General features: G+C 41.1%; 1 protein-coding gene across 5 annotated transcripts in view; it reads right to left on the reverse strand.

Annotated features, from left to right (window-relative positions):
- The window catches only part of WDR7 (WD repeat domain 7), a 114,503-nt gene that overhangs the window by 17,204 nt on the left and 80,046 nt on the right, over positions 1-17,253 (reverse strand). For 4 of the 5 annotated variants that reach the window (XM_042886997.1, XM_042886999.1, XM_042886998.1 and 1 more), the window contains 4 exons: positions 13,261-13,378; positions 12,422-12,571; positions 11,905-11,987; positions 6,948-7,047 (listed from right to left, as the gene is read on the reverse strand). In XM_042886997.1, coding sequence (XP_042742931.1) covers positions 6,948-7,047; positions 11,905-11,987; positions 12,422-12,571; positions 13,261-13,378 — 451 coding nt within the window. Of the gene's footprint in view, positions 1-6,947; positions 7,048-11,904; positions 11,988-12,421; positions 12,572-13,260; positions 13,379-17,253 lie in introns of those variants that run through there. The other variant, XR_006181611.1, reaches the window with a different exon arrangement.

Raw genomic sequence — 17,253 nt, forward strand, 5'->3', positions numbered from 1 at the left:
TTGGATGAGAACACACAGAAAAAAGGGGGAAACAAGGTTTTTAAAAACCACACATGCATTACCCCAATTACTTAGCAACTTTTTTTTTTTTAATGTTATTCTTATTCACCCTTTTCTTAAGATCGTTTCTGTTCAAAATAGAATTAAGGGCATGGGACAAGCTTACATGCACTATGTTTTTGGGGTTTTCAGTTTTGAGCACAGCACGATTAATCTGCAACCTAAATAGGAAAAAAGTAGTGTTGGTTTCAGCCATGCAGTTTTCTTTTTAGCTATCAAACAGTTTCTTCAGAAGCAGGAATTTGAGGAAATTTGTCAGAAGTTATACAAACAAGCAGAATATTAATTTTAAGAAGAATGTAGATTTCACATTTTCGGGGGCAGAATCTATTTGGGTAGAGCACTTCAACAAACTCTGTGAGATTGGGTGCTACCATTTAGTGCTGTCTCTGACAGATGGGTCCCAGGTCCCCAGGCCACCATGACATGTCCCATGGGATAAGCCCTCCCCATGACCTTCTGCTCAGGGAGATCCTTGAGCTGTTCACCAGTGGAAAGCCCTGGCATCCTTGGTCACACATTTGTCCTTTTTGCATCACGGCTCATCCTTGGAAACAGCCACCTGGCATCAGCAGAACAACCAATCACTTTTTTACCTTTGGGGCGTTAATTTCTCACACTTACCAGGCCATGAAAACTAATACAAAACCAAATACCTGCACTGCAATTCAGTATGTTAGAGCTGACATCCCAAACCTGCGGGCCACTTCCTACACACATTTCCAGCTGCCTCATTTTGTTCATTTGAAGATCTCTGTCTCATCTCTGACACTGAGGTCTGGAAACGAACAGACAGATGAAGACACCGAAGGACTAAAATGATAATTAATGTCCTCTTTCTGGGAAAAACATAATACATAGGCAAGGTCATACCCACCACATGTTACTTGCACACTTCCATAACCTCACTTAAAACTGAGTTTTCTCTTCAGACAAAAAGAATAGATTGCAACAGAAACAATCCCCTTTTCCAAACAAAAAACCTCATGAATAAAATGCGCACTGGGACTTTCAGCCAAAGTGAAGAGCCCTCAGTGATGTAGCCAAGGAGCTCACAGCTGGTTACCCTCAGTGGTTAGCTACTGAAACAAACCACAGGGACTCCCGTAGTTTCCACCACTGAAAATTTAATACCAAGACCGATGATGTTCTGAAAGCAGTCGCTGCCTCGCAGTGCTGGATTTGAGCGTTCTGCCCCACGCAGGAGGCTGCAGGGACTCTTCCAAGCCTCCACTCCCACCCCCATCCACCCGTCAGTCAGCTCCCACCATCTCCAGCTCGGCTTTCCTGAGAGAGACGTCTCCAGTGATGAATACACGGCAAACTACTAAATGCAGCTCTAGAGACTGCTGATGCCACACTGATGGATGTGGTACTAGGCACTATTAAAAAGAGATAAAATATCTGCTCTTACAAAGAAGCCGGGTCCTCCCCCAGCGCTGCAGGTGCATCCCCCAGAAGGCTGCTCATTGACTGAGTACAACGCTGGTCCTCCTCTGCATCCCTTACGTCCCACCATTTGCCTCAGGAAATGTGGCTGTGAAGGGCTTGAAACATTCTCGTCACAAAATCACCACTTCTCCCATGATGGAAAATGCTGAACAGATTCACTGATAAAAATTGCCTAAAGTAAGTCAAAGTTTAGCTAATATTTTAAATAACTCTAATTTAAGCTTCAGAACAGAATTCCTAGTGCAGTTAAATACTGTAAATTTCCTCTACTGGTAAATATCTTTATGTAAAAACAAAGAAAGCCTTCCATTGCCCCAGTGGTAGCTGGTAATAATCTAAATTAAAATAGTGTTATTGTAACAGATGTCACTATTAGAGAGTGTTTACCTCCATAATGTCAAACAAGTTATTTTACTAAAAAGAACAATTCAATGAATTTGAAAAAAAGCTGCTCACTTACTAGCTATAGCAAAAAAGCTCTGTCATTTGATATTTGCCACAATCAGTTTGGAATTTAATATCTGAGCATTTTAAAAGTGATCCTGACATTTTAATATTGTCTTGCATTTCCTAGCAGTATTTTATTTTTTTAAGCCGACGTGGAATGTTTTGATTATTGTAATGCAGTTTTGACGCAGACTCTCACAAAGTGCCTCTCCAATCTGCAAGAAAATGATGCAAGATCAAACGAGACGCTTTTTCTGCAAGAAAGCAAACATCTTTCAGGATGGAGCTCAGCTACCAAATGCAGGTCCACACAAGAACGGCACAGAGCCTGAAAATTGCAGCAAATCTTTGCCCCACATAAAATAAAACGCTCTCCAGAAAGGCAGCTGTTGTTCTACGGGTAGAGCAGTTGGCTTCCAGAGCAGGGTAGCAATAAGATAGTATGCTTTATTATGAGTGTCATGGAGACGGTGTGAAAAATCAAGAGCCATAGGCAGTAAGCGGCAATGGGTCAATAATGTTCACCGAGACATTGTGTAGATAATCAACAACAAGGCCCTGGGTTCTCTATGCACTGCAAACAGCTGAAGGGCAAATCAATACAGCCATGGGAAGGACACTGCCCGGCGCTGCTCCCCGCAGCACGCTGCGGAGGGCACCCTAAAAACAAGTGGATGCAAACTTGTACTGCTGTAAAGCCGTGCCCTCGGAACGGAGCAAGGATGGGAAAATATCGAATAATAGGAGAGGAGGGGACAGAGCCCAACCTCGATATTAAATCACGGAAGAAATCAGATACCAAAAAATACGTATTTGGAAAGCTCATGACAGAATACAGCCTGGTTGTAATTTTCAGTCCAATTATATCCTTAAAAATAAACTCAAATCCAAACCCCTTGAAATTAATAAGACATATACCTGAAAGAAAGAGTTTAACACAGAGCAGCTTAAAATTTGGAGTACGATAATTAGTGATCCGTCTTTTAAATTAGTAAGTGGAAATCACGCATTAATAGATGCATCTGTGCAATAGCAGTGATGCAAACCAAACACAAAATACTGAAAACGCAGACAACTGGCTCTGAGGCAGCGTTTTCCTGGCAGTATTAATAATTGACACCTTGTTAAATAAGTGATATTAATATTGTAAATTTCTCCAGAAAAAAAAAAAACTATCACATGTGAATGTTGATTTATTATTTGTTAAAAAAGGTGATTCTTGACATCCATCATTCTATTAATCATTAGATGTGATTTCTCAGTCATTGTGTACAACCACCTTTCTTGAAAACAAAGTGAAAATATGCTGGAAGGAAAAAAGCTCATGAAATGCTTCTGTTTTCAATTATTACAGCCAAAAAAGACTCCCTTCCTCCTTCCAGGGCATGATAAAATTCCTGTCCTATTTCACCTATCGTGTAAAAATAACATAACCACATTTAACTGGGCGCTCACTTAGGATAGGCATGTTCTGCTTTTGGCAACTGCCACAGAATTTTCTATAAAGTATAAATGGTGAAGTGACAATCTCAGCAATACCAAACAGCCACAATACACCGATCTTGCTATCGAGATTGAAATATTTGGATTTTTTTTGTTTTTTTTTTAGCACGACGGATACAAAACCAAAACCTTTTAAGCCTTATTTTCCTCACGTTAACTATTTCTGTATGCACAGCCGTAAGTTACTGGATTATATTTTCATGAATTATTCAGGGCAGCCCCCAGCAGCGGGGGAGCAGCGCGTGCTGCAGCCCTGCTCTCATGCAGAGGGCTCCGGCACCGTGGGGCGAGCGGACCTGCGCCAGCCCTGCAGCACTGCTCCGGGCAGGGAGGAAGGGTCCTGCTCTTGTGCTGAGCGAGCAGAGTTTATGTGGTTTGATATGCACAAGATGGATGGGATTGATTGCTGCCAAGTGCTCCTCGTAGCACTCGTTTTCCCTGGACCCGCAGGAGGTGGTGGTGATGTTTTCGGATGGCTTCGGTGGTAAAGCAAATGAAGTTTCATTTTGGAAAATATTCCAGTAAAAAGCCATTCAAAGTTCTGCACTTCTGTGCTTTCACAAAGGTAAGGAAGGAAATAGGGGAGTATGATTGGAATAAACAAAAAAAGTATGTCTAAAGATGTTGAAATAAAACACAGAGTACCTTCTGAAGGGAATTTTGAAGTCCTCTATTCTTTTCACCATACAGAATAAAGGCCGTAAAAGCACAGGGCAACAGCCAAGGAAAGGAAATGGTTATTTAAGCTAAAGGTCAGTGTTGGAATAAATACTTAAATAACCAAAATTACACTGCTGTGGGAACACATGAAAGACTTCCAGCCCTTGATTTTTAACCCATCGGTATTCTGGAATCCGTTTCCAAGCACAGCAGAGGATGTCCAGAAGTCCCGTGCTCCTCAGGCATTGCAGCCTGCTGTCCTACAGAGGTGTCCCTGCAATGCACATGGCTCACTGCACTCCCCTTGTGCCCATTTCAGCTCCCACCTCAGTTAATGATGAGTGCAATTATGATGGGGATAAACAAAAAAAAATTCTCATGTCTACTTCAAACTTTTGCTAACCAGCTACGTGCTCTAATTGATGCTTGAGCAAACCAACTGAAATATTTTGAACTTCAAGGAAAAAAAAAGCTGAGCCTTCTGAAACATTTTTTTCTCCACAATCCTATATTTATTTCGTGTCTCCTAAGCAGCTTGAAATCTTTAACTATGAGAAATAACTTGAAAGATTGGATTTGGGATAAGAAATTTGTATCCAACAGATGGCGTTGCCTCCTAATAGTCATCTGTCTCTCAGCAGATTTCTCTGATCTTTTGAATAATAATAAAATCGGCAAAGGACCCCTTTCTTACCTATCCTTGCTCTCCACAGAAGCTTACTAAGAAAGCAAGAAAACAAGTATTGTGCACATTCACCAACACATCAAATTAAGGCAGTGAATTATTCAGGCAATTTACTGGCAGAAATCTGGGGCTATTTCCAGGAACCCAACACAACAGGACGTCAGCTAACATGGAAGAGACAGCACTTTGGATAAAAGGGTTGCAAACGTCAGCTATGCACAATCACCTTCAGCATAGACAGATGGTGGTGACCACACTATTGTAAAAGAACTGAAGAAAAAAGTGAAGAGAAAGGAAGGTGTTTTAGTATGCCTGCCAAACCAGCGCAAATCAAGTCAGAGGGATGGTTTCATGGAAGGTCTTGCCACGGACATGCATGCAGCTATGAGCACACTTCTGTCCTGCCTGCCAGCACCTCTGGGCTTTTGCAAAACTGCTGTAGCAATCAGATTGTGCACACTGTTACACAGAATCCCCTGGAATTCGCACTGTGACAAGAAAAAATTCAGAATTACTCCATATACTGATAAACCACCTGGAACCAGTTCTGTAGATGAAGTATGAATTAGACAGAGGTTTAAATGCAAGGATGGTAACGCTGGTTACATACTTCCACTAAAAGGAATGATGGGCTTTGTCACCTATCTCCTTGTGCCCTGAAGACAGAGTGAACAGAAGAAGTGTATAGTTGTGCCCTTTTTTTTTTTTTTCTTTCTTTCTTTCTTTCTTTTTTCCCCCTGCAGAATGACAAAGAATTAACCATTAGCTTGAAATGACAAGACTTCACAGGCTTATTTGGACTTCATGCTCTTAATTTTCAGTGTAATGATACAAAAAGCGAGGAAACATGGTCACTGCCTCTTAATGGCCAGAAGGAGACGTCCAGCAACCAGATGCTTTGTCATGCTGGCTGCTGAATAGCTGGGAAAAAAGTAATGCAGCTTGTGTATTTGAAAAAGGAAATTCAGACCTCTGTGCAGCAAGGCATAATGATGGCTAGGTGCTGATACCGGACTGCAAGGCAGCGAAAATGCTCAGTACATCTCATAGATCAATAAATAGCAGTTCTTGTGGACCAATTTTATAGTTAAATTAATAAATCATGATTCAAATGACAATGTAAAACAAAATAGAACAGCCTACCGATACTCTCTGCCTATAGCTTTTTATAAAATAAATTTGGCCGGCTCGGCTTCCACAAGACAGCTGTCTTAACAGAAAATACCAAAACATACCATGCTGTCAGCTGCTAGATTTGTGAAATAAAAGACAGAATTTCAAAGACAAAATGAACCAGACGTACCTAAGAACACAGTTCTGCCAGCAAAGTATTAAGTGACACTGTAGATTTACCAGGAAGAAATCCATTCTACCTTGTTTATAGTACTTTCAAAGGACTAAGGATTTGTGCTTTTAGTCCAAGTTAGGAAACAAAAAGCATTTTTACACAAAACCATTATATTTAGACCAAAGAAATCCTGAAGCCAAAACAAACAATAACAAACAAAACCAACTAATAAGGCAGATTCAAAAGCAGGTGCTTTATTCCAGCTTTACTACTGACATTCAGTGTGGAGTAAAAGCTACTCACATAGCATGAGGAATAGTAAAGAGCATTCAAACGTTTCAAAAAAGGTAAATGCTTTGTTATTTAAACATTTTTAGTTCTAAGCAAATTCAAATCAAGCTCTCATTTCAGTGTTATCCTCAAGCATATCCTCTTCTAGGTTACTGGTAAGAAAATACGTATCTTGTTTAATATCAGAAAAGAGTAAATACTCAAACAGAAGCATTATGCCATTTAATAGAGAGGAGTTCTAGGAGGAAACAATCAGTAGATTTCCTTTGTGACTTCCATGAAGTCTAACTTTTTAAAATCAGATTTTTCAATTATTTCAGAGCATGGCCATCACCTAACTTTAGGCTTTCATTATTAACCCATCTGTGGCACCCATTCAGTTCCAGTGAATGAAGACGGGAGGGCCCTATATACCTTGAGTCCTTCATTAAACTATTGATCCCCTCAGCATTATCCATAATGTTCCAGCAGCCCAGCATGTCAACAGATGTAGAGCTCACTGCTCTTTCCTTTCAATAACTTCCACGCTTTATGGGGAGGAAGTCACAATGATTTATTTACCTGACATTTCCCAGTCCGGATATCGTAGAGGGCCACTGAACCATGGCGAGCTCCAACTGCTATTCTGTGACTTCGCTCGTAATAGCTGACCATGTAGAACCTGAATTGAACATCATAACAAGTAACAGGTGAGAACTGACCTGCCTGCATGATGTTAAAATTAATTTGCAATGCCACTGGGTAACTAACGTTAACATGGGAACAGAGATTTTATTTGGAAATCCATCAGCTGCCACTTTTCATTGTTGGCATTTACCAAACAAAGCTAAGTGATGCTTGATACATCACTGCAGAGATATAACACATTTGTTCATTTTTGGTTTTGTTACCATGTGGTTAAACAACTCTGATGAGTTTGGGAACAGCCTATGTAATAGGCTGAATATCCCTGAATATCCATCTGCTTGTGTTGTTCACAGTTCAGCACCACCATAACCTGGATGCCAGTGGTTGAAGAAGACAATCCTAACATACTGAGCGACTTAAAAGCAAAAAAAGGACAAGTCATCAAATTAGCTGTAATCCTGTAACACTGTTCAGGCGAGAAGGAGCTGAGAAGCATGTGGCAGCCCTTGAAATACAGCAGGTGTGTATGCCACTGATTTGAACACAAACAACTGCAAAATTCAGAGAACCCCCCAAACTACTTGGGAATATACTTGCACATTTCTTCTAAATGGAAAAGTAGACCTGCGAAAATTGTCAACTGCATGCCCTTTTAAACTTCTATTTTACAGTTAAAGTTTATTATAGCAAACTATACCAGAGCCTGCTAAAATTGTTCTATCGTAATATACTGCTGACCAAATCTATGGCTTGAGCAGGAAATCTTGTAACGAACCATCTCCATGCTCTTAAGGATTCCCAAAGTGCCATAGCAACAACTCTCTTACACAGCTGATACACTCTTTTCTATGGCACATGTTAGCAGTCGGGAAGAAAAACAGCATGAAACGTGGTGTTAAGCCAACAAAAGTAAGGAAATGAAAAGCATTTGTTTTGATGCAGAACAAAAAGCAAAACTAACTAAGCCCAGGTGCTCCAGGATGTGCCCAGTGCCCAGTGCTGTGGATATGCAGCCATCCACAGCGTCCACAGCATGTGGATGCCTCCCACCCTACAGCATTAGGCACTGGGCATGTTATCCATCACACGTGGATAATACGTGGGGCTGCAATAACATAGCTTTCACTATTTTCCCTGTTTTATATCAAGTTGCAATCACCAACACAAAGTGGTGCCGCAGTTGACCAGGCAGGTTATCTATAAGGCTCTTTTATGTAACCAGCAAACTCGAGATTTATATTTAAACTTACAGAAAAACATACTATGTATCATTACAAGTGAAACAAAACACAACAAAAGGTTTATACATAAGAAGTTTTAAATCCCTATTATTACCATTATAGCACTGAATGGGCACAGTCCACTTGCTTTCTTCAACAGATTTAGAAAGAGAATACTGCATACTGTTAGATGCAAGCATACAGCATTTCTCCTCTTACTGCATTTAAATGCCCATTTAGACTGAGAGCTGAGTCAGTATTTCTCTTTGAGAAGAATCCATCAGTCTACATAACAACAGACTGTTTGCAGGAAAAAGCTTCATGGAAACAGACATTTTTGAGCTTAATTTTATAAAAAACATTACTCCTTCAGCTGACATTCAGTTGTCAGCCCTTTCGCTTTCCTCTTTATCTTTTGGCTTAGTATTGTTGCAGCATCCACAGATTTAAGTATTTTAATCCTCTGCTTCCCTTTTTAAACCTCTAAATGGCAGAGCTGAATAGAGAATGATATGCCAGCATATATTTCGGCTATGCTACAGATCCATTTTTGCAAGCCTAGCTGATGCATCCATATCCACCATTGGCATCTTAATGGAAACCTCACTTTGAGTGCTGCTCCATTACTGCTCAGCAAGGAAACTTCAGTCAGCCAAGAGACAGCTTAATTTAACTGCCGGAGGAATGCTGCTGGACCCAAAGAAACAGTGCTGCTCTTCCTGGTAGCAACTCAGCCCCCAAACTTAAGGGTGAGCTGCATCTCACATACTCTTTCTCCCTGCGCTTCCCAACTGAAAACTGTCTTTGGGAATAGGACAGATGGCCAATGAGAGAAAAGCCAAGCTTTTGCATTGTCAGAATGCTCAAATGCTCCAAATCTTTGTCCAAAGAACTTATGCACTAGCTAGCAAACAGAAAGCTGTGAAAGATCAGCTGAGAAACCAGCAAGCAGAAGGGAAGGTACCTTTCACCAGTGGCCTTGAATTCCTTCAGTTGTGCTCTAAGTTTCCACAAGTAATCAATGCATAAAATGTTGTTGTACAACCTCACTTTGTCTAATTCTTGATGTACTCTCTGCAAGTCTGCTTCTTAGTAAAAAGCAATCTAAAATAGTTGTTGTTGTAAATTTAATCTATACTCCCATGTGAGATGATGCTGTTACACAGAAGGTTTGAAGTCAGCAAACTGTACTAAATGCATGACCTGACCCAACGCAGTCTATCAGGGACCACTCAGCTTTGTGCAGTTGCTGAATCAGGATAATGCTGAATTTGAACAGAATTTTGTTGCCCTCAATATCAGCCCTCAAAATTTTAAAGAAATTCAGAAATATCTCATGCATATTGTACTGCATTTCAAAACTTCCATTTTTGTAAGAAATGGGTTGGTACTGAGGATGCCAAAAGGTAATACAACCCCCTATTAAGAAAATACCACTAATGGGAAAAGAAAACGCACATCATAGTCACATGCAATGAAATACTCTGCATGGTGATGGATTTACCTCATCACCACGTATCAGGACTGAGTCATGCTCACAGCAACTAGCAATAGACTGCTGCTGTTGTACAACAGAAAGAAAAAAAAAAAAAAAAAAGGAAAGAATCTGGTACTTCAACACAGCACACTGCTGTTCACAGCTGTGGGTTTTTACTGTTCTATGAAAATATGAACGCCCCTTCAAAGGGACAAACAAGCAAAATATTTGTCATTACACAGCACTGCACAAATGCCCTATGAGAGGCTATGAATAAGAATGCACACCTAATGAAAGTATTTGGGCAACTACACAATTTAATCACAACAGGTGTGCATATAATGCAGGTCAGCAGAAAGGGCAGCAGATATTAATAGAATTAATAATAGGATTACGTCAAAGAGCTTCCACTTGGACCCTCTCCAGATGCTCAACAACTTGCTAAAATGTTATGAAAATTTCCATTGGGCTGAATGACCACGTCAGTGGGGTGCTGTATCATTTTTACAATGGCTATAACTATGTATAATAGGAAATATTACTTGTAATTTAACAATCTGTTAAGATAATGTATAACTATAAAAGTACAACAGGAAAGGGAAGATTTTTTGCACTAATTCCCACTTGCCCTTGCATTTATGTGTTACGTTAAGCCTTTTAAAGTACCAAGAAGAAGGAAAACTACTTCTATCAGTGTCTTATCTGTCAACAGAATAATAGTTCCTTTCTTGAAACTACTCAATATTTTAATAGCTTATTAAATTAAAATGTAATGGTGGAGAGACAAAAGTCACAATTTATTGGTCGTACTGGTTTAATGGTATAACTGGGACATTCATCATAGTCTTAAGCTGCCGTGTGTCCACATGTTGTAAATTGCATTTTACTGTTAAAGAGACTCAGAGCCAAGCAGAAACATCCCAGGACCAAAGCACGTAATGGTGCTCAGCTCCCTTCCCAGATCAGTGGGGCTGGGAATCTGCACACTCTGAAGAAACCAGCAGAGCTCTTCTGATTTTGAGAGGTTTTATTTCAATTGCTTCTCCTGCATCAGCACGAGAGCTTCAAAAATTTTTTTAAAGAACAGTTCAATAGCAGCCCTGGTGTCCTGCTTCCTGCCACAGGGCTCATCTGCCCCCCAGCAGGCGTTACCTGAACTCAGCTTTCATTCCCTGCTTCCCAAATCTGCTCAGAGCTCAAGGATGTGGTGGGAGAGGAGAAAATTCCAGCAGGCCTGAGAGGCTCGCCCAAAATTGCAGGGCTGTGCCAACAACTGACTGACAGATCACACAGACAGATTACAACAGCAGTCAGCTATTGCCATTAAGGGATGCAACTTTTATTTTCAAAATTCCCCACTGGAGGACATTTCAGAGAGCAGAGCAGAGACAGACCTAGGCTTCCTGTGAATTAGATACTTTTTTGCTATTTGGCCAGGCTCCCAGTAGGAGAGCACACTTTCCTGAAGGACTGGGCCGCTGATGACAGATCTAGAAATGAAAGCAAGAGAGCTTGTAGGCCCACCTTCGCCTCCAGAGCTGACATGTAGCTTAAGCTGGCTGCTCACAGCTTCATTTCAGCTTAGGAACAGACAGCGATTCAGCTCCAAGGTGTTTGGGGAGGTCAACACAACGTAAGCTACCTGTACCTGGAAACAATCCACCACTAAGCTCCCCTAAACCTCCAAACCAAATCCTTATTTTCTGCTGTCACCATCTTAGTCCATTTTTCTTCTGCAGCCTGTACATTATTATGTCAATTAATTCACTCAAGCAGGTCATACATATTGGAATCTAGCTTGTTACTCAAGAATGTTGTTATCATTTCTGCAACAACAGCAACAAAGATATTCATAAACCCTTTGAAAGAAAGCTGTCCAATTAATTTGGTCTGCTTGTGCAGCTGTTGCAGCTAGGATGCATGACAGGGCAGCAGGACAGTTTTTCCAAGAGACTGCACAGTGTTTTCCTCATTCTGGACTTTTAAAATACTTGGTTAACACTTCTCTTTTCTGGTTCCTATCTGTCAGATGTGGCAGAAAACTAAAATCTGTAAAGAATATTAGAAGTAAGCTAAAAACCATTCTTCTGATTTGCTGTTGTAAGAAGCAAGTATGTTCCACTCCAAGTATGAAATGCATCTTGCCAGAGACCCCCATTATTTTGTTCTCATTATTCACAAAGGAAGAGCTTACCTGCAGATGGCTGGAAAGCATTCTTGAAGACCTTTTTTCTTAACTAAAGATCCTTCGAGGCAATACATGATGATGTCCATAACCTTGGAAACGAAAGTTGAAAATATCTGACATTGTATACTTCATAATAACGTTTCTGACAGGCAAAAACAAAATATTTCTGTGCCTTACTGCATTTTCAAAACCTAAATTTAAAATCTGTACCAAAACTGCAGAACTATTGCATTGCCTGTACCATTCTTCACCAGTACTTGTTGGCACCAATGAAGACGAAGGCTAAACATGTCCAAATGACCCCCAGCATGTTCAGGTACTAGTCCCACCAGCACACATGTAACCATCAGCATACTATCTTGCTCGCTTGATCCCCCCACAGTCATGCCACAAAAGTGTTTAACATTCTAAGTTAAAAAGGTTTATGGTACACAAGAGAATCAAATGCCACAATGCCGTTCCGGCCAAGGCATTATTTATTACTGCATCAAAACCACAAAGCCTTATGGCACGACAGCATTACCTCCACAAGAAGGTCCACAACGTCGGAAGGCATCTTCTCAATAAGGATTTCAATGACTCTCAAGATCTCTCCTTTAGCCCGAGCAAGAGTTGTGGTGTGAATATTCTGCTGAGACTGTGTGTTTGCTGCAAGGGCGGTGTGTCTGTGCACCTACAAGGAGCAGGGTTACACATGCAAACTTGGATTTGCTAAATATTCTTACTAAATACATTACATGGGGTGAGAGTGCTTTGCTTTACTTCGCTTTGATTATGAGTCACCAGTGGTCATCCCTGATGCAGTTTTTAAACAAAGGTCTACCTTTGTTTTGAGTATTACTTAACCTCACGAAGCTACAGGTCAAAATGAGCAAATGCTTAGGGTTTTGATTACATAATTGTGACATTTTTCTTCGTATTTCCTCAGGAAGCAGGTGCCTGCTTTATAACAGGCTTTTTGTGGCCTGCTGCTGAACATCTAGCTAAGCAAAAGCTCCAGGCATCTGCGTTCACTCAGATGAGTCTCAGAAAGACAGCGCCGACCCACACCAACCTCTGAGCACCGCCCCCTCCTTGCCCCCAGCCTGCACGGCTCAGTCCCCATCCTGCTTCGATTCATACTTAACTGGGTGGTGTTTGCACTGCTGAGGGAAAGTAGCATTTTTTACACATTAATATTTGAAGTCTGGACAACCTGTAGAATCACGATATGACAAAGATATAACCGGCTAAGTATAAACCCAATCGTAACTTGTGTGTCAACAATGCAAACGCGATCCTTGCTTTTTCCCCTTCTGGGGAGGAAGGGCAGGACGTGTGACGGCTCACTGCTGTCCCACAGGGGCTCACCACCCTGCTCACCTCCTTGGCGATGGTGGTAATGAAGGCGGGCGGCCGGGCTGTGGCGATGAGCGAGAGCGCGTGGCGTGCCGAGCGTGCAGAGTCAGCCGCCGGGCTCAGGGGCAGCCCCATTGTGATGCTAAACGGCGCCAGACAAAGCAGGGAGAAAGAAAAGGAGCATTAGAAATATAGAGTGAAGAGATTAGAAACAGCTTATAATGTCAGTTCAAGGTCAACGGGAGCACTCAAACAGTTAGAATATAATGGACTCACAACAATGAGCAGTGATTAGGAGTCAGGGTGTTCTATCATCAAATACAAAATCGAATAATTAACCATGAAGATTGAAAACAGTATGTGCATCTGTCCCAAGTGTTAAAAAGGCCTTGTTAACAAATTACCTGTATGTGTTGAATACATATCACGGCGCCCAGGACAAGGCAAATGAGGAATGTCTTGCAAAGAAATTATGTTTTACACTTCTACAAAATCTTAAATTCAGGCTGAAAAACATCCTTTTCATAGTAATTCTTAATTCAGCTACGCACTAGTTTCAGGAGATTAAAGCAAGAGGCTTCTTGAACTGAACTCGCTGAATCTGTTCAGTTTGATTTGCTTTAGTGCATGACTTACAGAAGCATGCAGAGATGACGGACCCGTGCCTTATGTTACTTACTAAAATTATTCAAATGCTCTTTAAAAATTTCTAACCACGAGGTTTTTCTGCAGTGTTCCAAATAACACTCAGAGATTAACCAGCATCTGAGTTTTCCATATGTAGCATTTTTATTTGCTATGACAGCATAAATTTAAGAAAAAATAAAGTAGGTAGCCAATAGCTGCATTAATCAAAAGTAATATCTCTTATGTCATAACTGAGAGAATAAGTTAGCTGACAAAGAAGATGCATATCTAATTTTTGTCTGAAAGCTTCCTTTCTCAAAAGGCTACTACTTCAACTATCACTGTTAACTACCATTATCTATGTCACAGCAGACTGCATTCTTGCTGGGCGAACTCTACACTACCCAGAAATTCTACAAATCCTTCCTGCACCCACACCCAAATTCACAGCCCAAAATGAAAGTACTTCTACAGGCTAAGAGCTCTTAGCTTCTTTGCCTTCAGAAAAGCAAGCTAATGTATGAAGTTATATCCGATCTGCCTGAAAATCAGAATACAAAAATCAGTAGCACTTGAAGGCGCTCAGTTAATACTATGGGGGAAGGGCATTATGGCAAAGCAGTGTTTACCTCCTGGCTTCCATTACCAGAAGGGAACATTTTCCCAACAGAAAACAGCAGCAGTGTGGGAGGTAGAAATGGGAGGAAAAGGGTTGTGTGGAAACCAAGAAAGATCATCCTCTGAGAAGGAATTGGGCTTTTACAGACGGGGAAGAAGCAGCTGGGACACAGCGTTCAGTGGGATTAGCCTGCCACAAACAGCCTCTGCAGCCTAGCATGCATACTGCAGCAAAAACAGCGACACCACAAACAGCTCTTTGCCAGCCCTGAAACAATCCTGCTGCTATAGCCATGCTACCCAAAAGTAGCCTCCTCCTTTACCCCCCCGCTCCCCAGCCATTGCTGCTTAGCAACAACAAAATATTAGCCTGTAAACAACATGGACAGGTTAGTCATTTTCCTGTAAAAGTGAGGTCCTTTCCTGCATACTGCCACCTCCACCTGCAGCGATCACTGTCTGAAGACCAGAGATGAAGCTGGGATTCTCCCTCTGCACGGGGGATAAGTTTTGAGAACATGCAGGAGAACAACGCTGTCTAACAAACTGCCATCAAATTTTAATGGAATTTATATATCCCAGCTGTTTGTATTACAAATATGTGTGAATGTAATAAAAACGAAGATTTGCTTCAACGTAAGCATGTCATTTAAGTGTGTGTTAACAATAAAACGTTTCATTACATGAAAGAGGATAAAATCTCTACTATCCCTGTGATTTTAGGTGTTTAATAGTCTAAGGAACATAAATGAGGTAAAAATTCATTCAATAAAATGAGTCCAGCGCAGTGAAATCATCTTATCTAGAATCTGAGGTTTCAGAAAAAAATATAATGCATTTCTAAACACAGAGGACAGCCCAATTAGGTAAGATGTAACTCGTTAAAACACGTAGCACAATGCCTGTAGAGCAGCACACAGCTGTCAGCAGAGCTGCACAGCCATCATAACCAGACGTCTCCTTCTGCAGCCCTCACACACCCAAGTACTCACGCTGCTTTCTGAGGGATTACTCATTGAAGTAAGGGCTGCCGTTTCCAGTTCTGTGATCGCATTCATTTTACACATTTAATGCTATTAAAATGGATGAGTGGGAACGCTCTGCTCCAAATCCTCATCCAGCGTGCTGCCTCAAATGCTGCTGGTCAGAGTGGTGGTGATGCTGCTCAGCACAGCTGTGAGGCCAGCACCCATTTTTGTCCATCCCTTCCACCCCAGGGCTGGCTGGCTGTGCCTCCTTTACACCTTGCAAGCTCCTCAAAATCAAAAGGCTGCAAGCAACCTCTCTAGCAGGAAAGCCATGGGAATTAAAAGCATCATCGTGAAAAGAAACGTAAACACTCTGCACTTGCATCCCTCTCTGTGTGGTTCCATATGAGTAAAAACTGGTTTATCAGAGTCAGCAAGGTTCTGCTTTAAAAGCAGAGTGAGACTCCATTTGCCCTGAAAATAAACAAGAGAGAGGAGAAATTGAAACAATGCCATGCACAAATCACAGTGTATGTTTCCTGTACTCCTGACACTCCACACCCTTACAAACAACGGGCTTTTCCCATTCCATATTCCACCTGCACAAGCAGTTCAAGTATACTAAACTCAAAACGGCAAGAAAAAGCATCAGCTCATTTTTCTGAAGTCCAGAAACATTTGGGTTAGTCTGTCTATTTACCCTGAAACACAAACATTTGAGATCTCCTGATTTTCAGGAGCTAAAATTGACAAACCACATATTCCAACATGTCTTATCCCAGACCTCACGTTCGTGTTACTTAGAAGTGATACTGAAGGAAAGCTACATGTTTGTTAAAGAGTAACAAGAGATTATGAAGTGAAATTGGTGACTGCCAAGTCCACTCCTGGTTTTGGACAAGAGGACTGAGGTGGCACTCTGTAAACAAACTATTAAGTTATTTATGCATGCCTCAAATTGTTGCTGTATAGTTTTGTTGGCTTTTGTTCATTTATGTCTGAAAAAACAGAAACAAGTGTCTGCAGAACGCAGGTTGTTTTCTGTTTGTTTGTTCTTTAAAGGGTGTCCCTAAAACAGCTTTAAGAATATTTTTTTACTGGAAGCTTACAAATCAGGTACTTTGCAACAAAAAACTTCAGTGTGGTTAAAGCGTTTTCTACCAAATGAACCATTACTACCATTTCTACCAAATGAACTATTATTCTGATAAGAATATAATTTAATAAGATAACAAGGTACAACCATTTTACAGATCTGAACTCATAAAAATAGCATACAAAGTTTGTTATTTCCTTTCCCATTCCCCACCATTATCATATGCATTAAAATTAATGTTTTGAAAACCAACAGAGTTATGAAGATGTCTCTTTTTGTCTGGAAAAGCAAATTTGAATATAACTTAAAAAAAATCACGTAGGGACTGTACAGACAGAAGTGATGAAACGCGAAGATGGTACCAAAGGGAGGCGTTCAACCAACCTCATTATCTTTCAAAAGCAATGGAAACCTCAATGCCTCAGTACTTTTCCTATAAGAGGGCCTCATATTTCTGCCAGCAGCACTCTTCCTTACAGGGTGCCTGGTAAAGCGTGCATTTTCCTGAAAAGCAACAGGCTTTTTGTTAATTCATTAGCATCGCTCAGCAGTGGCAGTATGCGGGCAGGGATTAACCTCCCGGCCAGGCCAGCTGGCCTGCACATCCTCCTTCAGAAGGCAGGCACACTGCCCAAACCTCCAACAAAACAAAGGCAGATGCAGAACTAACGCATAGAGGGAAACCCTAGTTTTTGCACCCAAACTTCT

The sequence above is a fragment of the Lagopus leucura genome, unplaced genomic scaffold, assembly GCF_019238085.1.
Source record: "Lagopus leucura isolate 7727_CA_CO unplaced genomic scaffold, USGS_WTPT01 Super-Scaffold_100070, whole genome shotgun sequence".
Taxonomy (NCBI): domain Eukaryota; kingdom Metazoa; phylum Chordata; class Aves; order Galliformes; family Phasianidae; genus Lagopus; species Lagopus leucura.